Raw genomic sequence first — 26,211 nt, 5'->3', positions numbered from 1 at the left:
AATATCTAGTAATATGAGGAAACAAATTGTAGCAGCAGAAATGTGGGTTTTGAGGAGGATGTAAAGAATATCATGGACGAAACAAATATCTAATGAGGATGTCATGAACAGAGCAAACACAAAAAGAGAAATAATATATGAGATCATGAAAAGGCAACATAACTTCATTGGACATGTGATTAGGAAAGAGGAGTTAGAATACACGGTAATTATGGGAAAGATTGAAGGGAAGAAAGCAAGAGGAAGACAAAGACAAATGATGACGGAGACAGCAGCCAGAGAACTGGAAATGAATACCACTTGACCCGAAACAGGAGTGTGTGGGCCATGGCAGTCAAAGCTCAAACTGGGCATGGCACCTGACGATGATGATGATAGATAGGATAAGTGCAAGAGATTTTCTGCAATGAGGTTGGAAGAGACTACAACTTGAGGTCATGGGTTAAGGGTGAAAGGTAAAATCTTTAAGGCAAGCCTAAGGAGGAGGATCTTCTTCATTCATGTGGTGTGAGAGTGTGGAATGGGCTGCCAGCAGAAATGGTGGATATAGTTTTAATTTCAACATTTGAGAGAAAATTGGAAACAGTCAGTGGCCACTTTATTATGTATAAGCGTATGTTCATGTGTATTTTTTTATTTCAAAGTATACTTTATTCAAAAATAAAATTATATTCAATAAACCATTCAATAACTTACCATCCTTTACATACATTTCCATTATAGTCAGTACATATCCATACTTATGGCCACCCACGTGGCACTCCAGTTGTTCACCTTACCACATCATTGTTGAGGGGTATACTCCCTGCCACCCGACCCCTCCCACTCCCACGGGTGGAGAAACCTATACCGTGGTCCTTCCCCACCGGGCCCTTGCGGTGGCTGCACCGAGTTTCAGTGCGTCCCTCAGCACGTACTCCTGCAGCTGAGAATGTGCCAGTCGGCAGCATTCTCCCACGGACATCTCCATGTGCTGGTAGATCATCAAGTTTCGGGCCGACCAAAGAGCGTCTTTCACCGAGTTGATGATCTGCCAGCAGCACCGGATTTTGGTCTCCGTGTGTGTCCCCGGGAACAGCCTGTAGATCAGAGAGTCCTCTGTTACGCAGCTGCTGGGGATGAAACGTGACACTAGCCCGTCCATCCTCCTCCACACCCTCTTTGCGAACTGACAGTGTGCAAAGAGGTGGGTCACAGACTCCTCCTCACTGCAGTCCTCCCATGGACAGTGGAGTGCGGAGACGACGTTCCGGGCGTACAGGAGGGCTCTGACTGGGAGGGCCCCTCTCACCGCCAGCCAGGCGAGGTCTTGGTGCCTGTTGGTGAGATCTGGCGATGAGGCATTTCATGTGTATTAGGTCACTGAGTGTATGTTCATGGTCTTCTGCTGCTGTAGCCCATGTACTTGAAGGTTTGATGTGTTGTGGACTCAGAGAAGTCTTCTGCATACCACTGTTGTAATGTGCGGTTCTTTGAGTTGCTGTCACCTTCCGGTCTGGCCATTCTCCTCAAACCTCTCATTAACAAGGCGTTTTTGCCCAGAGTACTGGCATTCTCTGGGGAGTATTTTTTTGTTTTTTTTAAACCATGTCTGCACGCTTTTATGCATTGAGTTGCTGCCACATGATTGGCTGATTAGATATTTGCATTAACGAGCAGGTGTGTTAATAAAGTGGTCACTGAGTGTACATGGGAGAGGTATGGAAGACTCTGGTCCACATGCAGGCCAATGGGACCAGGCCGAATAATAGTTTGGCATAGATTAATTGGGCCGAAGGGCCTGTTTGTGTGTTGTCGTGCTCTATAACTAATCAATCAGATATCTGGGGCCATGCAGGTAATGAATTATGTCCATGTGGAAAACAATGACAGAATAGGAGCACGAGCAGGCCACTCAACTCCTCGAGCCTGTCCTGCCTTGATTTTAACAACTGCCCCTGTTGAAACTGTGCCTTCCTGTTTGAGATTCAGCCACAAGTGAAAATGCCTTGATTGTCAGTATCACAGTAACATAACAGCTACATAACGCTTGCACAGTGCCAGCGACATGAGTTCAATTGTACCGTGTCTGTAAGGAGTTGGTATGTTCCCTCTGCTGCCATGTAGATTTCCTCTGGTTGCCCCGGTTTTCTCCTTAATTCCAGTAGGGTAAAGGTTAAAGGTCACATGGGTGTAATTGGAGCAGACTCATTGGTCTGTTAGCATGCTTATGTGTAAATAAATAAACTATATTTATATGTCAACGCTGTCAAGCTGTAAGATCTTGTGAATCAGAATCAGGTTTATTATCACTGACATACCTCATGAAATTTATCGTTCTGTTGCAGCAGTACTTTGCAAGACATTAAAATTATTGTAAGTTACAAAATAAATAATAAATAATAATTAAAATCAGTACGATCGTAAGGAAGGTTACAATAAGATCTCCATTTGTCTAAATCCCTGAGAATAGGAATGTTATCTGTTTAGCCTCTCTCAGTAGTACAATCTTCTCACCACAGGAATTAGGCAACACACATCAAAGTTGCTGGTGAACGCAGCAGGCCAGGCAGCATCTCTAGGAGGAGGTACAGTCGACGCAGGAATTATCTTGGTTAATCTCCTTTGGACTGTCCCCTGTGCTCTTGTGTCCTTTTTTTGGGTAAGGAAACCAGAACTCTGCATGGTATTCCAAACATGGCCTCACCAATTTCCTGCCTACTTGGAACAAAATTTACCCATTTCAAAGCTCTAACTCCTTCGCAAGTAATACTTGTCATTTATTTCCCTGTGTTCCATAGGACTTGGGGCCATTGTCAACATACTTCTGTTCTCTTGTAAACTTTGAAAGATCAGTTGTTCAATACTACTTTCAAAGTTCACAATGTGACTCATAGTTGAGTAAGAAGAAATGTCATGGTTTACACATGCAATACCACCGTTTTATTCACACACCATCAAAACTCCTGTTGAAGTATCTAATTATGAAGCCAACATGCACACTTACAACAACATTTCTGTAGCTTTTGACTGACTACAGTAAATTCCAGTTAAATGTCAGGGAAACCATAAACTTATTTTTCTGGTTGTTGAGGTTTTAGAAGTCTCATGTAATTAGTGTCTCATGTAATTAGTATCTCATTTGTAGATTTTAACAATTCACCTACACTCAAGTTTGTGAGCAATAGCCGAGATAACAATGTAAAGTAGGTTTATAGGATTGTATGTCACAGAAACAGGCACTTACGGCCTATCTTGTCCATACTGACCCTGGTCCTTATTTGTTGCATTATTTACCCATATTAAGTCTTTATCCCTCTATGCCAGGGGTTCCCAACCTGTTTTTATGCTATGGATCTTTATCATTAATTGGGGGGTCTGTGGAGCCCAACTTGAGAACCTTTCTCTATACCTTTCTTATCCAGATACCTGTCCAAATGCCTTTAACCTGTTGTAGTAGTTACTCCTCCACCACCTGCTCTGGCAGGTCATAGTATGCATTCACTGTTTAAGTTTTATGCTTCTCATCTCCCTTTAATTTTCTTCCCTTTCGCCTTGTACCTATGTCTTCTAGATTCAGACTACTCTGGCCTGGGGACAAAAGATTCTAACTGGCTATTGTATTGCTGCCCCTCATTATTGTATCAGCCTCTGTAAGGCCAACCCTAGCCTCCCTTATTCCAGTGAGAATCAACCCACCTTATCAGACTTGTCTTTATAACTACAGGCTTTCCTTTAAGGCAACATCTTGGTCAACCTCTTCTACAGCCTCTCTATTGAGACCCCATGCTGCCTGTAGTGTGGTGACCAGAACTCCACAAAGCGCTCTGAGTGTGGTCTAACAAACATTTCTAACAACTACGGCATGACACCTACTCTTACAGTCAGTACCTCGGCCTTAGAAAGCAAGCATGTCAAATGGCTTTTTATGGCCCTATCCCCTGTGTTGTTACTTTCACGGTGCTTATGGACCTGCACCTCACAGTGTCTCTGTATATTGATGCTCCTAAGGCCTCTGGCATTTTATTCTATATGCCCTATCAGGATTTGAGTACCTAAAGTGCGCACTTGTCTGATTTAAACTCCATCTGCCACCACTCTGCCCAACTTTCCAGCTGACCCCTGCCCCTCTAAAGACTTGAAGAACAACCTTGGCTCTTGGGGGCTCCATCAATTTTTGTGCTGTCCGTAAATTTACTAGTTGTACCCCCTACTGCCGACCACCCTCCATATGGCCTTTCTTCCCAATTTATTTTCGATACTGTGAGCAGGTTCCTGGGAAAATGACTGCAACAAGGATTATCTTCAGAAGGAACCTTCTTCATTCTGTAATTGTTTTACCTCACTGCACTGTGTAATGATTTGATCTGTATGAACAGCAAGACAAACCTTTCATTGGTGATACTGTCTTGGTCATTGATGCAAATGGCACATTTCACTGTTTTGATGTTTTGAGGTACATGTGACAAATAAAGCGAATCAATCTAACTACCAACCTGCACATCTTAAGAGATATGAGGGGGAATTAGAATAAAGATGAGGAGGAATTTCTTTAAATCACAGTGAATCTGTGGAATTCATTGCCTCAGATAGCAGTGGAGGCCAAATCATTGTGTATATTTAAAGCGGAGGTTGATAGGTTCTTGATTAGTAAGGGTGTCAAAGGTTACGAGAAAAGAGGAGGAGAATTGTGTTGAAAGGAATAATAAATCAGCCATGAGTGAGTGGCAGATCAGACTCAATGGGCATAATGAATTAATTCTGCTCCTATGTCTTATGGTCTTATGGTTAAACACTGTAAAAGACTGCGAGGCCAGAATTGTGCACATTCCGTACCTTCCTAAATTGGGATGGAATGAATAGCCTCTTGCTGTTGATGTGTGGCATTATCAGGCACACTAAATTCGTTGGGCTCCTGAACCTTCGTGTCCAGACCTAACTTTGCCCTAAATGCCTTGCAAAATAGGAAATAGATGACCGGATCGAAGCATGCATTGAGTGTTGACAGCAAGAGGCAAGATTCATTAACATAGTATAAAACCCTTTTCCAGTCACAGTTTGTAATGACATCTGTCTGGCTTAACAAGTAAGGAAGTTTTGTAATGTGGTACGGTACAAAACAAATAAAGAACACAGCCAGCAGGATTAGGATGTTGTTTTTTGCCTTGGCATGCATCTTCAGCGACTGCAAGAAAGTCGACTCGTGGAGCTGACTTGAGATCTGTGAGTAACAGTAACCAACTCCGGCCAGCACAAGGAAGAAGGTCACCAAACCTGTAAGGTGAGTGAACAAGTAAATGGCCTTCTGTTCCTTTCTGACTTTCTGACAAATTTGAGGGCTATCTCTTTGTAGGTTGCTATCCTTGTTTGTCAGAATTACAAACAGCAACCCAAAGAGGAGGAGAATGCTCCAGGTTACCAGGGAGAGGCGCTTAGCAGTCCTCAGGTTTTGAAAAGCGTGGCTGTTGAGAGGTCTGACAATCTTCAGGTATCTGGTGGCTGCAATGAAACCCAGGAATAAAACACTGGAGTACACGTTCAAATAGAAGAGGGATGCTGTAAAGCCGCAGTAAATTTTGTTCAGGTGTAGGGAGGGCTTGCTGGCTCTGAGGATCTTTATTGGCAGTGAGAGGACCAGCAAGCTGTCAGCTATGACCAGGTTCTTCAGGTAGATGATGATGTTGTTGGTACTGGGAATGTGACAGAAGTACACGTAGAATGCAAGGCCATTGAGAATGACTCCGATTACACAAATAATCATATAGGCTATGATCTGAAATGTCACAAAACCTTGCCAAGTAATGTTGCAGTTGAAGGTAGTTTCATTCTCTGCTGTAGTTCCGTTCGGAGCTGGGTCGATTTCTTTCAAAGCTGCCATGGGTGCACCTACTGTATATATTGATGATGAAATAGGTTAGTTTAAGATTTTGTTGAGACAGTGATCATCACTGCTTACTGTAATATCTTACTTTGTTCCAACATTAGAGGCAATTTGACCTGTAGAAATTATGCTAACTCTCAGCAGCACAATCAGTCACATTTCCCCCCAACTAACTTCCCTGTAACCTCTTCTCACAAATGCTTATCATCTCCCCTCTGATTCTCCAGTGAGTCACCAAGAGTAATTTAGAGTGGCCAATTAATCATCATCAAGGACACCCACCATCTTGACCATGTGTGACGTATGGATCTATTTCTTTTAGAGCAATGACCCCCACCTCTTAGCACTACGTATTTATCTGTTGTCTGCGCATGCGCTGTTGTCTATGCATGCACATTGTTCTCCCCCTCTCCCCTCTCCCCTCTCCCCCTCTCCCCCTCTCCCCTCCCCCTGCAATGTGAATATACCAGGTAGAGCCAACTTCTGGGGGCATGCTTTTATTTAATTGATATATAGTTCTGCACAGACACAACAAATTGGTGTCAAGTACAAGTCTGAATGTCAGAAAATATCACAAACTGCACCGACAGTTACAGGATGAAACACTGAGAGTTAAACAGCACAAGAAGGGCATCCCAGACGCTAACAAATGTGTGAGCACAGTGCATGGTAACAGTGAAAGATGCGCTGAATTTAAAGTGAAAATAACGTGGTGATGGCTTCAGTCAAGAAAGTTAACAAATTTGATAGCACTAGTGAAAGCTGGGAGTCATATATCGAGAGGGTGGACAATATTGAGGAGAAAAAGAAAGCCCTTATGCTTTTTAGCTTAATGGGCCTAAGAACGTACAGTCTCTTATACAACCTAGTAACCCCTGCAAAGCTAGCAAGCAAAGATGTTTGATGAAATTGTCACAATTTTACAAAATCACTTGAGCCCTAAACTACTGCAATATCTGAGAGATTTAGATTATACAAAAGGAACCAGTCAAAAGGTGAAAGCATTTCAGAATACATTGCAGAAAAGCGCAAATTTCCCCATTTCTATGACTTTAGAGATGGACTTTCTGATGCATTAAGGGACGGGCTTGTATGTGACATGCATAATCAAAGCACTTAAATAAGGCTGCTGACAAAAAGAGACCTAACCTTAGACCGTGGCAATATCGTTAGACACTTCAGCAAAGGATGCAGCAGAACTACAGGAAAAAAGGTTAGAATGTGAAATGCACAGTATGTCCCTGTATGGTGCAAAAATCCAAAAATGCTATGGATGTGGTAAATCCTCCCATGATGTAAGTGACTGTTGGTTCAAAGAAAAAGTCTGCAGGAATAGTCACAGACAAGGTCACAGAGAGAGAATGTGCAAGACAGACAAAAAGCACAACCGAGTGAAAAGTCCCAAACACAAAACTAAGCAATGCATAAAGTTACTGAATGTAAAACAGAACCAGACAACATAGAGTCTGACAAAGGTGAACTGTCATGCCTAGAACTGCATAGTATAACTGAAGCAGATCACAAAATCATCTGGATCACAATAAATGTGTCCGGGTGTAAAACTGAAAGTGGAGCTGAATACAGGGTTAGTTTTGTCCGTAATTCCAGAGGCTGACTACAACAGACTGTTTTCTAAGATACCATTAGAGAAGACTTCAGTAATGCTAAAGATTTACACCGGCTGAAAAGTGTCTCCCAAAGGCAGACAAAGTAACTGTGACTTTTGGCAGTGGTCCCCAACCACCGGGCCGCAAAGCACGTGCTACCGGGCCGCAAGGAAACAATATAATTTGGCGGTATGAAACAATATGAGTCAACTGTACCTTTATTCATTCCCTGTCACGCCCACTGTTGAACTTGAACGCATGCGAGGTCATCAGTCGGTCATTAACCTACAACTACTCGATGAGTAAAAAACAAACTTCGCTTGAGAGTTTCTTTGGAAGAGGTGGTAGGGGACATAAAAGGCCTAACGATGATGATAACGCAGAGACAGCTGAGGCTGAGACTGCAAAAAAAAAGAAAACTTCCTTCAACAGAAAATACGACAAATCGTACATAAAATATGGCTTTATTGCGACCAGTGACTCACACGCTCCAAGCTCCCTGCGTGTGATATGTGGAGACAAGCTGTCTATTGAGGCAATGAAGCCCTCAAAACTGCTTCGGCACATTGAGTCCAAGCACCCTGCACCTAAAGACAAACCCGTTGAGTTTTTTGAGCGGAATAAACGTGAGCAAGCGGGACAGAAGAAAGTGCTGAGAGCCACCACCTCCACAAATGCTGCTGCTCTGAGAGCGTCGTACTTAGTGGCTAGCCGTATTGCTAAGGCTAAGAAGCCTTTCACTGTTGGTGAAGCATTGATTCTGCCTGCTGCCAAGGACATGTGCCGTGAACTGTTGGGAGAAGCTGCATCTAACAAGATGGCACAGGTTTCTCTTTCAGCTGTCATAGTTTCAAGGAGAATGGATGACATAGCGGGGGACATCGAAGCACAGCTGTTGGAACGGCTTAACGAGTCACCATGGTATGCTATCCAGGTCGAGGAGTCTACCGATGTCAACAACAAGGCAATACTGCTGGTTTATATGCGATATATATTTCAAGATGACGTGCACAAGGATATGTTGTGTGCACTGCCACTGCCAACTAACACAACTGGGGCAGAACTATTCAAGTCCTTGAATGACTACACGTCAGGCAAACTGGACTGGTCATTCTGTGTTGGAATATGCACAGACAGGGCTGCAGCTATGACTGGACTGCTGTCTGGTTTCACTACCCGAGTCAAAGTGGTTGTTCCTGAATGCCAGTCTACACACTGTGGCACACACAGGGAAATGCTGGCTAGTCGAAAAATGTCACCTGATCTTAACAGCGTATTGAGTGACGTTGTTGAAATTATCAATCCATCAAAGCAAAAGCCCTTAACTCACAAACATGAGGAAACCTGCAGATGCTGGAAATTCAAGCAACACACACAAAATGCTGGTGGAATGCAGCAGGCCAGGCAGCATCTATAGGAAGAGGTACAGTCGATGTGTCAGGCCAAGACCCTTCATCAAGACTAACTGAAAGAAGAGATTTGAAAGTGGGAGGGGGAGATCCAAAATGATAGGAGAAGACGGGAGGGGGAGGGATTGGAGCTAAGAGTTGGAAAGTTGATAGGTAAAAGAGATACAAGGCTGGAGAAGGGAGAGGATCATGGGATGGGAGGCCTAGGGAGAAAGAAAGGGGGGAGGGGAGCACCAGAGGAAGATGGAGAGCAGGCAAGGAGTTATAGTGAGAGGGACAGGGGGAGAAAAAAGAGAGAGAGAGGGAAAAAAATAAAAAAATAATAAATAAATAAGGGATAGGGTAAGAAGGGGAGGAGGGTCATTAATGGAAGTTAGAGAAGTCAATGTTCATGCCATCAGGTTGAAAGCTACCCAGATGGAATATAAGGTGTTGTTCCTCCAACCTGAATGTGGCTTCATTTTTACAGTAGAGGAGGCCATGGATAGACATATCAGAATGGGAATGGGACGTGGAATTAAAATGTGTGACCACTGGGAGATCCTGCTTTCTCTGGCGGACAGAGCGTAGATGTTCAACGACATGGTCTCCCAGCCTGTGTCGGGTCGTCTTAACTCATGTCTGTTTGAGCAGCTTTGCGAGGAAATGAAAGCAGAGCACAAACGCCTTCTCCTACACATTGAAGTCAGGTGGCTATCAAGGGGGAGATCCCTGGCCAGGGTTTTTGAGTTAAGAGAGCAGCTACAGTGATTTCTTTCAGGAAAAAAGTCACCACTGGCAGCACACTTCAGTGACGAGGAGTGGATAGCAAAACTCGCTTATCTGTGTGACATCGTCAACCTGCTCAATGAGCTCAATTTGTCACTTCAGGGGAGAATGACAACTGTCTTCAAGTTGGCAGATGAAGTGCCTGCTTTCAAAGCCAAACTGAAACTGTGGGGACGGTAAGTGGACAGGGGGCATATCTGACATGTTCCCAACATTAGCTGGGAATTTGGGAGAGACTGAGGCTCACAGCTGGTACGCGAACACCTATCTTCGCTGTCGACAGAATTCGAGCGTTATTTCCCAACCGCAAATGACCCAAGATGTGCAAAGGAATGGGTCCATAACCCATTTGTGAATGTTCCCAGTGAATCATCCATGTCAGTGCGGGAAGAGGATCAACTCCTCGAGCTTGCAAATGACAGTGGGCTGAAAAGCATGTTTGACATAACATCTCTGCCGGCATTCTGGATCAAAGTCAAGGCTGAGTATCCTGAGATAGCCATGAAAGCACTGAAAACGTTGCTTCCATTTCCAACATCATATCTCTGTGAAGCGGGGTTTTCTGCAATGAATGCAATGGAAACTAAATTGCAGAATAGACTGGACATAAGGAACCCCCTTTGAGTATCACTGTCTCCCATTACCCCTTGATGGGACCGTCTTGTTGCGCTGTGTGTTTAATATCCAAACGTTACTTAAAATGTTACAATGCTATTGACTTATAAGTGAATTATCACGATATTCATGCGAGGAAAATATACGCAATACCCCCCCCCCCATTGGCCGGTTCGCAAGAATATTGTTAATATTAAACCGGTCCGCGGAAAAGGTTGGTGACCCCTGACGTATGGAGCCCAAGCACAACAGGTACAGCTTTATGTATTGAAAAGTGGAGGGACAGTACATTTCGGAGGTTAATGGTTGAGAAAACTCCAACTAGACTGGCACTCAATCAAAGCTCTCAGTGTGGCACCAACAGGCAAAGGCAGCCCAAATGGTAGCACCAGCCAGAGACTGGCATAGCTGCTCAGTGCTGATGAGAAGGTGTTTGAGAAGAGGTTCAGTAAACTCAAAGGCATGAAAGCCAGAATTGAACTGAATTAAGCAGCGACTCTGTGATTCCACAAAGCGCGTACAGTGCCTTACACACTACGTCTAAAGTGGATGCTGAACTGCAGAACTGGGAGGTGTCTGGAATTCTCTGCAAGGTTGAGTGGAGTGATTGGGCCACACCATTGTCCCGGTGGTCAAGAAAGGGAAGGCCGGAGCCATTTGCATATGTGGGGATTTCAAAGTGAACATCAACCCGGTGCTGTGTACTGTGCAGTATCCCCTGCCACGAATAGAAGACAGTTTTGCATCTTTGGCATGCAGGAAGAGGTTCTCAAAGATTGACTTTTCACAAGCTTGTCTGCAAATGGAGATTGAGGAGTCAAGCAAGAAATTCCTCACAATCAACACTCACAAGAGACTGTCCCAGTATAATCGTCTCGTCTTTGGTAATGCATCAGTTCCAGCAATTTGACAAAGAACGATGAACCAAGTTGCTCTGAGGAACATAATGTTACCTTGATGACATCATTGGCAAAAATGATGAAGAACACCTCCAGAACGTTGATAAGGTGCTTACCAGGCTGAGTGAGTATGGTCTGCGTGCAAAGAGAGAGAAATATGAGTTTTTCAGGAATGAAATCTCATATTGTGGATATGTCATTGACAAGCATGGCTTACATAAGTCACAAGAGAAGATTAAAACAGTGCTACAGGAACCCAAACCAGAGGAATGTGTCACAACTCAGGTCATACTTGGGCCTTGTAAGCTACAACCACCGGTTTCTCCCAAACATTGCTCAGTGCTCCATCCATTGTACACACTGTTACAGACAGGAGCAAAGTGGGAATATTCAGAAAGATGTGAAAAAGCATTCAAAGAAACAAAGAGACTAATAACATCCAATGAACTGCTCACTCATTATGACCCATCCCTGCCCATCAGACTGGCATGCATAGGGCATTGGAGCTGTTTTGTCACACCCTATGAAAGATCGATCTGAATGCCTGATTGCATTTGCTTCAAGATCACTGACGAGCACAGAACACAACTCTGCACAGATCAACTGAGAGGCCCCTAGTCTAGTATGGGGAACAAAGAAGTTCCACCACTACTTCTACGAACAGATGTTTATGGTAGTGACAGATCACCAGCCCCTTGTGTCCATTTTCAATCCCGGGAAGGGAATTCCAGCAACGACTGCTACACAGTTACAACATTGGGCACTATTCCTAGGAGCCCACTCTTAGGACAGAGAGTTCAAGGGTACCAAGCAACACAGCGATACTGATGGCTTTTCATGTCTTCACTGTTAGCAACTGAAGAGGAAAAGTTTTCATTCTGTGACCCAGCTGAGGTGCTGGTAACTAATTCGGAAATACAAAGAGAAACAAGGAATTGACCTGACATCTTCAAAAACTCTGTGACATCACCATGTAAAGATGGCCAGCTCATGGTAACACTATGTTTCCAGAGTTCTCAGCGAGACAAGACCAACTGTCGGTATGTCAAAGAACATTGATATATGGATCTCATTTTATGGTTCCCTCTAAACTGTGCACCAGAGTGTTGGAGCATCAGCGTGAAGAACACATGGGTACAGTCAAGATGAAGAGTCTAGCCTGGAGCTGTCTGCTGTATCTGCGAATAGATAAACAAATTGGAGACTTGGCCAAAAGCTATTTGGGATGCCAAAGAGTTCAAAAATACACTCTCACAAGCAACGTTACACCCATGGGGGTGGCCATCATCACCATGGCAAAGAGTACATATTGACATTGCTGGGCCATTGGTGGACTCCATGTTCCTGATTGCTGTGGATGCTGATTTGAAGTGGCAGGTTATACCAAAGAAGTCACCACCTCAGCAAAAACTGTCTCAGTGTGAGGACTATCTTCACCGGAACAAATTGTGAGTGACAACGGACCACAATACATGTCAGGACAATTCTGACTGTTCAGGAAGCAAAATGGCACCAGACATTTCAAGTCAGCTCCTCACCACCCAGCCACAAATGGGTTAGCTGAAAGGTTTATCCGAACCTTCAAGAGACAAGGAGGACACTTCCCTACAGCACAAGATGGACGACTTCCTTTTTGTGTATCAGAACTCTGTTCATGTGACGACAAATCAAACTGCTGTTCATGAGCAGGAATCTGAGATCTCACAGAGACCTCCTGAAACCAGATCTACGGAAGGAAGTGCGGAATAAACAGTTCGACCATTTGTCAAGTGAAGCAGCAAGGAGCTTCGAGATTGGACAGGAAGTCCTAGTGTCTGATCGCCGAGGAGACAACTGGACTCCCATAAGGACAACTACAAGAGCTGGACCACTGATATACGCAGTGGATATTGGAAAGGAGACACGGAGATGTTAATTGGACCAGATACTGGATACTCAACCGACGAACAGACCTGAGTTGATTACATTCATCAAGGCAGCCACATTATAGTCACTGGACTTACCTCTCAGTGATGATCATGTCACTGACAGCAACGTGACACCGGAAGCCGAGAACATTGTCTTAGACAGAACACCTACCAAACCTGATGCAACTCTATAGGTCCAGAGGCACTATTCTGAAAGGAACAGAGCACCACCCAAAAGACCGAGCCTTTAGAACTGTAAAGTTAGTTATGGAATTTTATTGTGAAAGCATGTTTATTTGGAATATTGGTTTATGAAAGGGAAATTGAATTTTTTTGCATATATAGTTTTGCATTAATCTGAAGGAGGAGGAAGTGTAATGTATGGATCTATTTCTTTTGGAGCAATGACCCCACCTGCCCCTCTTAGCAACACATATTGATCTGTTGTCTGCACATGTGCACTGTTTTCTCTCTCCCTCCCCTCCACCTCCCCTCCCCCTCCCCCTCCCCCTCCCCTCCTCCTCCTCCCACTCCCCCTCCCCCTCCCACTCCCCCTCTCTTTCCTCCCTCTCCCACTCCCTCTCTCTCCCCCTCTCTCTCCCCCTCTCTCCCCCTCTCTCCCCCCTCTCCCCCTCTCCCCCCTCTCTCCCCCTCTCTCCCCCCCTCTCTCCCCCTCTCTCTCCCCCTCTCTCCCCCTCTCTCCCCCTCTCTCTCCCCCTCTCTCTCCCCTCCTTCCATCTCCCACTTTTCCTCTCCCACTCCCTCTCCCACTCCTCCTCTCTTTCCCCTTCTTTCTCCCCCTCTCTCTCCCCTCCTTCTCTCTCCCCTCCTTCTCTCTCTCCCCTCCTTCCCTCTCCCCTCCTTCCCTCTCCCCTCCTTCCCTCTCCCCTCCTTCCCTCTCCCCCTCCTTCCCCCTCCCCCTGCCCCCTCCTTCCCTCTCCCCTCCTTCCCCCTCCCCCTGCCCCCTTCTTCCCTCTCCTTCCCCCCGCCCCCTCCTTCCCCCTCCCCTGCCCCCTTCTTCCCTCTCCTTCCCCTCCCCCGCCCCCTTCCTCCCTTTCCCCCTCCCTCCCTTTCTCTTTCTCTGTCACTCTCTCTCTCTCTCACTCTCTCAGTCTCGTGAATTGACCAGTTAAACCACCTCCCATGTGCGTGTTTCTGTTTAATCGATATGGAGTTGTGCCAATATCGATATCGTGTCTCCATCAGGAAAGAGGTACAGGAGCCTTAAGTCCCACACCACCAGGTTCAGGAACAGTTCTTACCCTTCAACCATCAGGCTTCTGAGTTAGTCTGGATAACCACTCACCTTAACCCTAAACTGATTATTGAACACAAACTATGGACTCTTTTCAGGGACTAAACGACTTATGTTCTCAGTATTTATTTATCTCTCTCCCTCGCCCTCTCTCTCACCTTCACCCTCTCTCTCGCCCTCGTCCTCGCCCTCCAACTCCCATCCCCTCTGTCCCTCTCTCTCTTTCCCTTTCTCTCTCTCTCTTTCCATTTTCTTTCCCTTTTCTCTCTCTGTCTCTCTGTTCCTCAGTCTCTCTCACTGTCTCCCTTCTCTCTCTCTGTCTCTCTCTTACTCTCTTTCTCTCCCTTTCTCCATCTCTCTTTACCTGTCTTTCTCTCTCTCTCTCTCTCTTTCCCTTCTCTTTTTCTGCATTTGTCAAATTTGTCAGTCTGTTTGTGTGCAGTTTTTCATTGATTCTATTGTACTTCTTTGTCCCACTGTGAATGTTTGCTAGACACTAAACCTCAGGGTCATGCATAATGACGTTTATGTACTTTAATGATAGATTTACTTGAACTTGATCTAGCAGGCAGCATTTCTTTGGGATGGAACTGAGCAATATGGAGAGACCAATGCAGTCACAGTGAAACCCTGCATTCAGGATTGGTTCAGGACTAACACACACACACACACATAAAATGCTGGAAGAACACAGAGGTCCAAGCAGCATAGTGGATGGAAATGAGTAGGCAACTTTTCTGGCCAAGGCTGATTGTACATTCCCCTCCGTAAGTACTGCCTGGTCTGCTGGGTTCCTCTAGCATTTGTGGATTTCTCCAGAATTCTGCATCTGTAGAGTCTCTTGTGTCACTGGTTCGAGACAAAGTCCTGATGCTGCACGGTTATGGGTCGAAACATCAATGATTCTTTGCACCCGCCCCCCCCCCAAGATTCTGCCTGTCCCACAGAGTTCCTGAAACGGATAATTTGTCCAGACTTAGAACATGGGTCACCTCGGACATCAAGTATTTGTTTCTCCTTTCTACTGCTGAACTTCAGAGGGAGTATGTGAGTTACTTCCTCTAATCAAATTGAACAACCGATTTTTATTTACACTGTACCCTCGTCAAACTGTGAGCTGGGCTCACTCAGGCAAGCGTAAATTAGACTTGTCACACCTCTTTATCAACAAGAAAATAGGTGATGTTTCATTCGTTAGGCCATGTCATACTAGTTTCCTCTCACTGTGGTGCAAATACAAATTTTGTGGGTTTCACTCCTTTCTTGATTTGTTTTTGATATTTAACTTTTTATTTAGAGATTTTATCACATCACAAAACAAATCCTTCTGGCCCAATGAGTCTTGCTACCCAGCAACCCACCCATTTAACCCTAGCCTAATCACAGGATAATTTGCAATCATCAATTCACCTACTAACTGGTACATCGTTAGAACGTACTGGTCACTAGGTTAACTGGTCATTGTGGGGAAACAGGTGCACCTGAGGGAAACTCACATGGTCCCGGAGTGAACATACAAACTCCTTATAGACTGCGCCTGAATTGAACTCCAAACTTCGATGCCCTGAGCTGTAATAGCACCGTGCTAACCTCTACATTACTGTTGCACCCTCATATTTATTAATAAAAAAGAACTGGCAACTATTTTAAAGTCGAAGGCTTTAATTTCCCTAAGTTCAAAACCTGGCAATACAGTTGGTTTGGCACACTTGGCTTCATTGATGAGAGCAATGAGTACAAGATTTAAGGTGTCACGTTGCAGCTCTACAAGACACTGGTGAGGCTGTGAAGAGTATTGGCTGCAGGACACACACTATGCTGGAGAAAAGCATCAAGTCAGGCAGCATCCATGAAGGAGAATAAATAAGTTCAAAGTAAATTTATCATCAAAGTACTTGTATGCCTCCTGGACCTGACGGGTTCTCTGCAGAATCTTATAAACCGTTTTCCTCACTGAGCATGCCTGGATTCATCTTAGTTTTATCCGATTCATTTAAACACGGTAAATTACCAGCATCATTTAATGAGGAAGTATCATTCTTTTAGCGAAAAAAGGTAAAGACCCAACAGAGTTTTCTTCGTATAGGCCAATTTCTTTGTTAAATGTTGATGTTAAAATTTTGGCTAAAGTTTTGGCTCGTAGATTGGAGAACATTGTACCCTCAGTTATCTCTGAAGATCAAATTGGTTTTATTAAAAATCGCCTCCCTTTTTTTAATATACGGCGTCTATTTAATATCTTATATTCACCTTCAACTGGGACTCCTGAATGTGTCATCTCTCTTGACGCGGAGAAAGCGTTTGATCGTGTGGAGTGGAACTATCTTTTTGCGGTTATAGAAAAATTTGATTTTGGACGAAATTTTATTACATGGATTAAATTGCTATATTCATGCCCCATTGCTTCTGTTTTGACCAACTCTCAGCAATCCCAGCCCTTTAACCATAAATGTGGCACCCGGTGACTTCTGCTCCTTTGTCTTATGGTCTTAAGTCCGACCTAACGTCGAATATTATCTTTTGCCTCTCTTTTGGCTAGATGTTTAGTTCTTAGGTGGAGAGATGTTGCCCCACCCACTCATGCTGAATGGCTCAGAGACATTATGTCCTGCTTAGACCTTGAAAAGATTCATTATTCACCTCTTAATTCAGATATAAAGTTCCATAAGGTGTGGGGATATTTTCTTGAGTATTTTCATAATTCCACTTTAGAGTAAAGGTTTATCCTCCATTTTTTGTATTTTATTCCCTTACTTTCAGCTTTATTTTTCTGGTTAAGTTTCACCTTTTTTTTCATGTGAATTATATTATAGTTTAGGTAGTAGGCAATATACTTTTTTTAATATATTTACAGCTCTGTGGTGCCAAAAAGCTCTGTTTAACTTTTCTTTACATTGAAATGGTTGGCTTAGAGTTGCATAATGGGAGGCTGGGGAGGATACTGACTTTATATGGTTTTTTTTGGGTACTTTTTCTTTATTGTTATGAATTATATATTAGGCATGTTTGTTTTGCACTGTATAAATCTCTTTTTTGCTTGTGGATTTTTTTTCTGTGGTATTGTAGAAACCCATTAAAAATTAATTTAAAGAAAGTACTTGTATGTCACCGTATACAATCCTGAGATTCGTTTTAAAACCATAAGGCACAGGAGCAGAATTAGGCCATTTGGCCCATCAAGTCTGCTCCTCCATTCAGTCATGGCTGATCCTTCTTTCCCCTCCTCAGCCCCACTCACTGACCTTCTCCCCATAACATAGAACAGAGAACAGTACAGCACAGTACAGGTCTTTTGGCCCACCATGTTGTGCCGACCCTTAAACCCTGCCTCCCATATAACACCCCACCTTAAATTCCTTCATATACCTGTCTAGTAGTCTCTTAAATTTCACTAGTGTATCTGCCTCCACCACTGACTCAGGGAGTGCATTCCATGCACCAACCACTCTCTGAGTGAAAAACCTTCCTTTAATAAGACCATAAGACAAAGGATCAGAAGTTGGCCATTCGGCCCATCGAGTCTGCTCCGCTATCTTATCATGAGCTGACCCATTCTCCCATTTAGTCCCACTCCCCTGCCTTCTCACCATAACCTTTGATGCCCTGGCTACTCAGATACCTATCAATCTTTGCCTTAAGTACACCCAATGACTTGGCCTCCACTGCTGCCCGTGGCAACAAATTCCATAGATTCACCACCCTCTGACTAAAAAAATTTCTTCGCATTTCTGTTCTGAATGGGCGCCCTTCAATCCTTAAGTCATGCCCTCTCGTACTAGACTCCCCCATCATTGGAAACAACTTTGCCACATCCACTCTGTCCATGCCTTTCAACATTCGAAATGTTTCTATGAGGTCTCCCCTCATTCTTCTAAACTCCAAGGAATACAGTCCAAGAGCGGACAAACGTTCGTCATATGTTAACCCTCTCATTCCCGGAATCATTCTAGTGAATCTTCTCTGTACCCTCTCCAATGTCAGCACATCCTTTCTTAAATAAGGAGACCAAAACTGCCAACAGTACTCCAAGTGAGGTCTCACCAGCGCCTTATAGAGCCTCAACATCACATCCCTGCTCCTATACTCTATTCCTCTAGAAATGAATGCCAACATTGCATTTGCCTTCTTCACTACTGACTCAACCTGGAGGTTAACTTTAAGGGCATCCTGTACGAGGACTCCCAAGTCCCGTTGCATCTCAGAACTTTGAATTCTTTCCCCATTTAAATAATAGTCTGCCCATTTATTTTTTCTGCCAAAGTGCATAACCATACACTTTCCAACATTGTACTTCATTTGCCACTTCTCTGCCCATTCTTCCAATCTATCCAAGTCTCTCTGCAGGCTCTCCGTTTCCTCAGCACTACTGGCCCCTCCACCTATCTTCATATCCGCAGCAAACTTAGCCACAAAGCCATCTATTCCATAATCCAAATCATTGATGTATAATGTAAAAAGAAACGGTCCCAACACGGACCCCTGTGGAACACCACTGGTAACCGGCAGTCAACCAGAATAGGATCCCTTTATTCCCACTCTCTGTTTCCTGCCAATCAGCCAACGCTCTATCCATGTATGTAACTTTCCCATAATTCCATGGGCTCTTATCTTGTTAAGTAGCCTCATATGTGGCACCTTGTCAAAGGCCTTCTGAAAATCCAAATATACAACATCCACTGCATCTCCCTTGTCTAGCCTACTGGTAATTTCCTCAAAAAATTGTAATAGGTTTGTCAGGCAGGATTTTCCTTTAAGAAATCCATGCTGAGTTCTGCCTATCTTGTCATATGCCTCCAGGTACTCTGTAACCTCATCCTTGACAATTGACTCCAACAACTTCCCAACCACCGATGTCAAGCTAACAGGTCTATAATTTCCTTTTTGCTTCCTTGCCCCCTTCTTAAATAGTGGAGTGACATTTGCAATCTTCCAGTCCTCCGGAACCATGCCAGAATCTATCGACTTTTGAAAGATCATCGCTAATGCCTCCGCAATCTCCACAGCTACTTCCTTCAGAACATGTGGGTGCATTCCATCTGGTCCTGGAGATTTATCTAACTGTAGACTATTCAGCTTCCTGAGTACTTTCTCTGTCGTAATTGTGACTGCGCACACTTCTCTTCCCTGCCACCCTTGAGTGTCCGGTATACTGCTGATGTCTTCCTCAGTAAAGACTGATGCAAAATACTTGTTCAGTTCCTCTGCCATCTCCTTATCTCCCATTACAATTTCTCCAGCATCATTTTCTATCAGTTCTATATCTACTCTCACCTGTCTTTTACTCCTTATATACTTGAAAAAGCTTTTAGTATCCTCTTTGGTATTATTAGCTAGCTTTCTTTCATAGTTAATCTTTTCCCTCTTAATGACCTTCTTGGTTTCCTTTTGTAAGGTTTTAAAAACTTCCCAATCCTCTGTCTTCCCCCTTGAACTTTCCACCTCTTCCCTTAAAGCCATGTCCTCTTGTATTGAGCAGTGGTGCCCTGGGGAAGAGGCGCTGGCTGTCCACTCTATCTATTCCTCTTAATATCCTGTATACCTCTATCATGTCACCTCTCATCCTCCTCCTCTCCAAAGAGTAAAGTCCTAGCTCCCTTAATCTCTGATCATAATGCATACTCTCTAATCCAGGCAGCATCATGGTAAATCTCCTCTGTACCCTTTTCAATGCTTCCACATCCTTCCTATAGTGAAGCGACCAGAACTGGACACAGTACTCCAAGTGTGGCCTAACCAGAGTTTTATAGAGCTGCATCATTACCTCGTGACTCTTAAACTCTGTCCCTCGACTTAAGAAAGCTAACACCTCATAAGCTTTCTTAACTACCCTATCTACCTGTGAGGCAACTTTCAGGGATCTGTGGACATGTACCCCCCAGATCCCTCTGCTCCTCCACAGTACCAAGTATCCTACCATTTACTTTGTACTCTGCCTTGGAGTTTGTCCTTCCAAAGTGTACCACCTCACACTTCTCTGGGTTGAACTCCATCTGCCACTCTCAGCCCACTTCTGCATCCTATCAATGTCTCTCTGCAATCTTTGACAAACCTCTACACTATCTACACACCACCAACCTTTGTGTCGTCTGCAAACTTGCCAACCCACCCTTCTACCCCCACGTCCAGGTTGTTAATAAAAACCATGAAAAGTAGAGGTCCCAGAACAGATCCTTGTGGGACACCACTAGTCACAATCCTCCAATCTGAATGTACTCCCTCCACCACCACCCTCTGCCTTCTGCAGGCAAGCCAATTCTGAATCCACCTGGCCAAATTTCCCTGGATCCCATGCCTTCTGACTTTCTGAATAAGCCTACCTTGTGGAACCTTGTCAAATGCCCTAATAAAATCCATGTAGATCATATCCACTGCACTACCCCCATCTATATGCCTGGTCACCTTCTCAAAGAACTCTATCAGGCTTGTTAGACATGATCTGCCCTTTGCAAAACCATGCTGACTGTCCCTGATCAGACCATGTTTCTCTAAATGCCCATAGATCCTATTTCTAAGAATCTTTTCCAACAGCTTTCCCACCACAGACATAAGGCTCACTGGTATATAATTACCTGGACTATCCCTATTACCTTTTTTAAACAAGGGGACAACATTCACCTCCCTCCAATCCTCCAGTACCATTCCCGTGGACAACGAGGACATAAAAATCCTAGCCAGATGTTCAGCAATGTCTTCCCTCGCCTCGTGGAGCAGCCTGGGGAATATTCCGTCAGGCTTTGGGGACTTATCCGTCCTAATGTATTTTAATAACTCCAACACCTCCTCTCCCTTAATATCAACATGCTCCAGAACATCAACCTCACTCGTATTGTCCTCACCGTCATCAAGTTCCCTCTCATTGGTGAATACCGAAGAAAAGTATTCATTGAGGGCCTCGTTCACTTCCACAGCCTCCAGGCACATCTTCCCGCCTTCATCTCTAATCGGTCCTACCTTCACTCCTGTCATCCTTTTGTTCTTCACATAATTGAAGAATGCCTTGGGATTTTCCTTTACCCTACTCAGCAGGACCTTCTCATGCCCCCTTCTTGCTCTTCTTAAGCTCCTTTCTTGCTACCCTATATTCCTCAATAGATCCATCCGCTCCTGCTTCCTCAACCTCATGTATGCTGCCTTCTTCCACCTGACTAGATTCTCCACCTGACTTGTCACCCATGGTTCCTTTACCCTACCATTCTTTATCTTCCTCACTGGGACAAATTTATCCCTAACATCCCGCAAGAGATCTCTAAACATCGACCACATGTCCATAGTACATTTCCCTGCAAAAACATCATCTCAATTTACACCTGCAAGTTCTAGCCTTATAGCTTCATAATTTGCCCATCCTCAATTAAAAATTTTCCTGTCTCCTCTGATGCTGTCCTTTTCCATGATAATGCTAACGGCTAGGGAGTGGTGGTCACTGTCTCCCATATGCTCACCCACTGAGAGATCTGTGACTTGACCTGGTTCGTTACCTAGTACTAGATCTAGTATGGCATTCCCCCTAGTCGGCCTGTCAACATACTGTGATAGGAATCCATCCTGGACACACTTAACAAACTCTGCCCCGTCTAAACTGTTGGAACTAATCAGGTGCCAATCAATATTAGGGAAGTTAAAGTCACCTGTGACAACAAACCTGTTATTTTTGCACCTTTCCAAAATCTGCCTCCCAATCCGCTCCTCGGTATCTCTGTTTCTACCAGGGGTCCTCTCGAATACTCCCAATAGAGTAACTGCTCCCTTCCTGTTCCTGACTTCCACCCATACTGACTCAAAAGAGGATCCTGCTAGATTACCCACCCTTTCTGTAGCTGTAATAGTATCGCTGACCAGTAATGCCACCCTTCTTCCCCTTTTCCCCCCTCTCTATCCCTTTTAAAGCACTGAAATCCAGGAATATTGGGAAACCATTGATGCCATGTCCAATCAAGAACCTATCAATCTCCAGCTTAAATACACCCAATGACCTGGCATCCACAGCTGCCTGTGATAACAAATTTCACAAATTCACCACCCTCTGGGTAAAGAAATTTCTCTGCATCTTGTTTTAAATGGATGCCCCTGAATCCAGAGGCTGTAGCCTCCTGTCTTAGACTACACCACCATGCGAAACATCTACTCTGTCTAGGCCTTTCAATATTCAAAAGGTTTCAGTGAGATCCCTCCTCACCTTCTAATTCCAGCGAGTACAGGCCCAGAGCCAACAAACGTTCCACATCTGATAACCTTTTAATTCATGGAATCATCCTTGTGAAACCCTTTCCAATGCCAGCACACCTTTTCTTAGATTTGGAGCCCAAAATTGTTTGCAATACTCAAGATGAGGCCTCACCAGTGCCTTATGAAGCCTCAGCATCACATCCCTGCTCTTGTATTCTAGACCTCTTGAAACGAATGCTAACATTGCATTTGCCTTTCTCACCATCGACTCAACCTGCAAGTTAACCTTTAGGGTGTTATGCACAATAACTCCCAAGTCACTTTCCATCTCAGATTTCTGGATTTTATTCCCGTTTAGAAAATAGTCTGCATATTTATTTCGACTACGAAAGTGCATGACCATGCATTTCCCAATATTGTATTTATTTTGTCACTTTCTTTCCCATTCTCTTAATCTGTCTAAGACCTACTGTAGCCTTTCTATTTCCTCATCATTGCCTGCTCCTCCACCAGTCTTTGTATCATCTGCAAATTTAGCAACAAAGCCATCTATTCTGTCATCTAAATCATTTATATACAGCATAAGAAACAGTACCAACACTGACCCCTGCTGAACACCATTAGTCACTGCAGCTAACCAGAAAAGGATCCTTTTGTTCCCACTCACTGCCACCTACCAATCGGCCAATGCTCTAACCATGCTAGTAACTTTCTTGTAATACCATGAGCTCTTAACCTGATAAGCAGCTTCATGTTTTGCACCTTGTCAAATGCCTTCTGAAAATCCAAATGTATAACATCCACTGCATCCCTTTTATCTATCCTGCTTGTAATCTCCTCAAAGAATTCCAATAGTTTTGTCAGGCAAGATTTTCCCTTAAGGAAACCATGCTGACTTTGCCCTGTCTTGTCCTGTGTCACCAAGTGCTCCATAGCCTCATCCTTAACAATTGATTCCAGCATCTTTCCAACCACTGAGGTCAGGCTAACTGGTCTATAGTTTCCTTTCTACTGCCTCCCTCTGTTCTTAAAGAGTGGAGTGACACTTGCATAATCTCTACTGCCACCTCTTTCAGAACCCTAGGGTGCAGTTCATCTCCTTTCAATTTACTTTGGCCAATTCCTCCCTCATACAATTGTAATTTCCTTTACTTCACTGAAATGCTGCTAGGTCAGACTTCACATTTCAAGTTGAATGCAATCATATGGTGATCACTGCTTCCTAAGGGTTCCTTTACATTAAGCTCCCTAATTGCCCTTGCTTCATTATGTAATGCCCAATCCACTATAGCTGATCCCCCTAGTAGGGTCAATGACAAACTGCTCTAAAAAGCTATTTCGTAGGCATGCAACAAACTCACTTTCTTGGGATCCATTACCAACCTGATTTTCCCAATTTACATGTATGTTAAGATCTCCCATGATTATCATATCATTGCCCTTTTGATATGTCCTTTTTTATTTCCCATTGCAATCTGCCATCAGAGTCCTTTTTCCTTTGCAGTTTCTTAACTCAATCCACAAGGATTCAACATCTTTTGATCCTATGTCACATCTTTCTAATGATTTGATGCCATTCTTTACCAGTAGAGACACACCACCCCCTCTGCCTACCTTCCCATCCTTAAGATAAAATGTGTAACCTTGGACATTCAGCTCCCAGCTACAACCATGCATCAGCCACGATTCAGTGATGGCCACAACATCATACCCGCCAATCAGTGAAAGTGTAGCAAGATCATCCACCATATTTTTTATACTCTGTGCATTGAGATATAACACTTTGAATTCTTTTTTTTCCTTGCTACCCTTTTTGATTCTGCATCTCTCATGCACTGATACTCACCCTGCTGGCTGCAGTTGTATCCTATCATATGTCTGCCCTTCCTGACAACCTGATTGCATGCTATCTTTGCTTTTTTTTTACCATATGTCCTATCTTTAATCCCGTGACTCCAGTTCCCATCACCCTGCCAAATTAGTTTAAACCCTTCCCAACAGCTCCAACATAACTGCCCACGAGAATATTGGTCCCCCTCAGGTCCAGGTGCAACCTGTCCCTTTTGTACATGTTATACCTCCCCAAGAAGAGCCCAATGGTCCAAGAACTTGAACCCCTGCCCCCTGCACCAGTTTCTCAGCCACACACTTGTTTGTCAAATGATCCTGTTGCTACCCTCACTGGCGCATGGCACAGTTAGCAAAACTGTTTTCCCATGCCTGATAGTGGATTCTGCTGTAAACACACAAGACCTTGATTTTGCGATCTTGAACTTAATATTAAACACTTCTTAAGCAACTATCTCTTACTTCCACGACCAGAAGACATAGAGGTATAGTTAGGCAGTTGGCCCATTGTGTCTGCTCCATAGTGACATTAGGATTTATTATAACTCTCAATCCCATTCTCTTGCCTTCTCCCCTTAACCATTGACACCCTTACCAATCAAGAACCTGTCATCCTCCTCTTTAAATATACCCAGTGACTTGGCCTCCACAGCCCTCTGTGGCAATGAATTCTGCTGATATACCACTCTCTGGCTAAGGAAGTTCCTCTTCATTTCAGTTCTGAAGGGACATTCCCCTATTCTGAATCTTCTCTATGTATAAATTGCTTTGTTAGTGATTACTGACAAGTATTAAGCCGAAAACGCACCTGCACTCCCAAGAGGACGAGGCGAACCTGTTAGTACAATGGAAAACTGAATTCCTCTTCCACTTTAGCTTGGGGACGTTGGAAGAAATCTTTGCACCGTTAGAAGAAGCAGCTTAGCTGGCAGTGTCCTTCACTTGTGATTTTAATGTCTGGTTGATCAATGCACCAAATGAATAGCACAGTCTGCAAGAATTTGTTTTCTTTTAAACTGGGGCCAATCTAACCATAATGCTCACTTCTGGTCAATGCAGTACTTTGTGCATAAACCACTTCCTGGCTGTTCTGTTCTCAGTATCTCAACTTTGCACTTCTCTACCAAGTAAAGTTTCTCATGGTGGGATACTTTTTTGCAATAATCAGCCAACTACAGTTCTAATTAAATCTGTTACCAAGGTACATTTTATAAAACATCAAATTACCTGGCCAAAGTAGAGTCCCATTTTCATAACGTGGAAATAGTTTATTCGGCCCATTGAGTTCGCACTCTTCATTGATCACTTTTTTACACTAATCCTGTGCTATTATAATTTTTATTCCACTCACAAAATATGCCACCACACACTTTCATGCTTGCTTAAGTCCATCGTCTCTGTTGGAGCATAGTCCGCCAACAGTATTTCGCCTGAGTCCTCTGTCCTGGGCCAGTCTTTCAAGTTGTTCCCAGGTGAAGCCCATCGGAGATCCTTCCTCTCCCAGAGATGAGGTCTTTGGAGTTTCAGCTGGCATTTCTGTAGCACTGTAGTTTTTGTGGGATGGCGATGCTAGCCCCATGTCCAATCCTCCTCCTTTCGCAGCTGAGTTCGAGACGGTCCATGGTGGAGTTACGCACTTCCACTTCTGAGGCCAGGACCTGAGACCCTGGACTCTGCTAGTAATGGAAGCATCCTCTCCATGTCCACCTTTTCTCCAGCTCTTTTGGTACCCAGTAGGTTTCAATCCCTCCTCATCCTTCTGACCTCATTTTTCTGCAGGTCCATGCATTAGGGACAAGGGACATTCCTCATTTGATTGGACAAGATGGGGCAGAAGCTAGTTGTTGAGTTGATGGGTTTGTAGTTTATGCAGAGGA

General features: G+C 44.0%; 2 protein-coding genes across 3 annotated transcripts in view; one reads left to right on the top strand and one right to left on the bottom strand.

Annotated features, from left to right (window-relative positions):
- LOC134345137 (mediator of RNA polymerase II transcription subunit 12-like protein) overlaps positions 1–26,211 on the top strand; it is a 709,294-nt gene that overhangs the window by 297,840 nt on the left and 385,243 nt on the right. The gene's annotated exons all lie outside the window — the stretch shown is intronic.
- On the bottom strand, positions 2,276–25,289 carry LOC134345144 (P2Y purinoceptor 14-like). Its single transcript, XM_063045348.1, has 2 exons — positions 25,143–25,289; positions 2,276–5,868 (listed from the first exon to the last, which is right to left on the bottom strand). Exon 2 carries the CDS (start codon positions 5,855–5,857, stop codon positions 4,820–4,822), a length of 1,038 nt encoding a protein of 345 aa, XP_062901418.1. The 5' UTR covers positions 5,858–5,868; positions 25,143–25,289; the 3' UTR covers positions 2,276–4,819.

Source organism: Mobula hypostoma, chromosome 4, assembly GCF_963921235.1.
Source record: "Mobula hypostoma chromosome 4, sMobHyp1.1, whole genome shotgun sequence".
Taxonomy (NCBI): Eukaryota; Metazoa; Chordata; class Chondrichthyes; order Myliobatiformes; family Myliobatidae; genus Mobula; species Mobula hypostoma.
The sequence above is the reverse complement of the archived record's forward strand: the minus strand, read 5'-3'. Positions and strand labels throughout refer to the sequence as shown.

What these genes read in the sequence shown, in the direction of transcription:
- LOC134345144 (XM_063045348.1), bottom strand. Translation starts at nt 5,857, where the DNA reads ATGGCAGCTTTGAAAGAAATCGACCCAGCTCCGAACGGAACTACAGCA.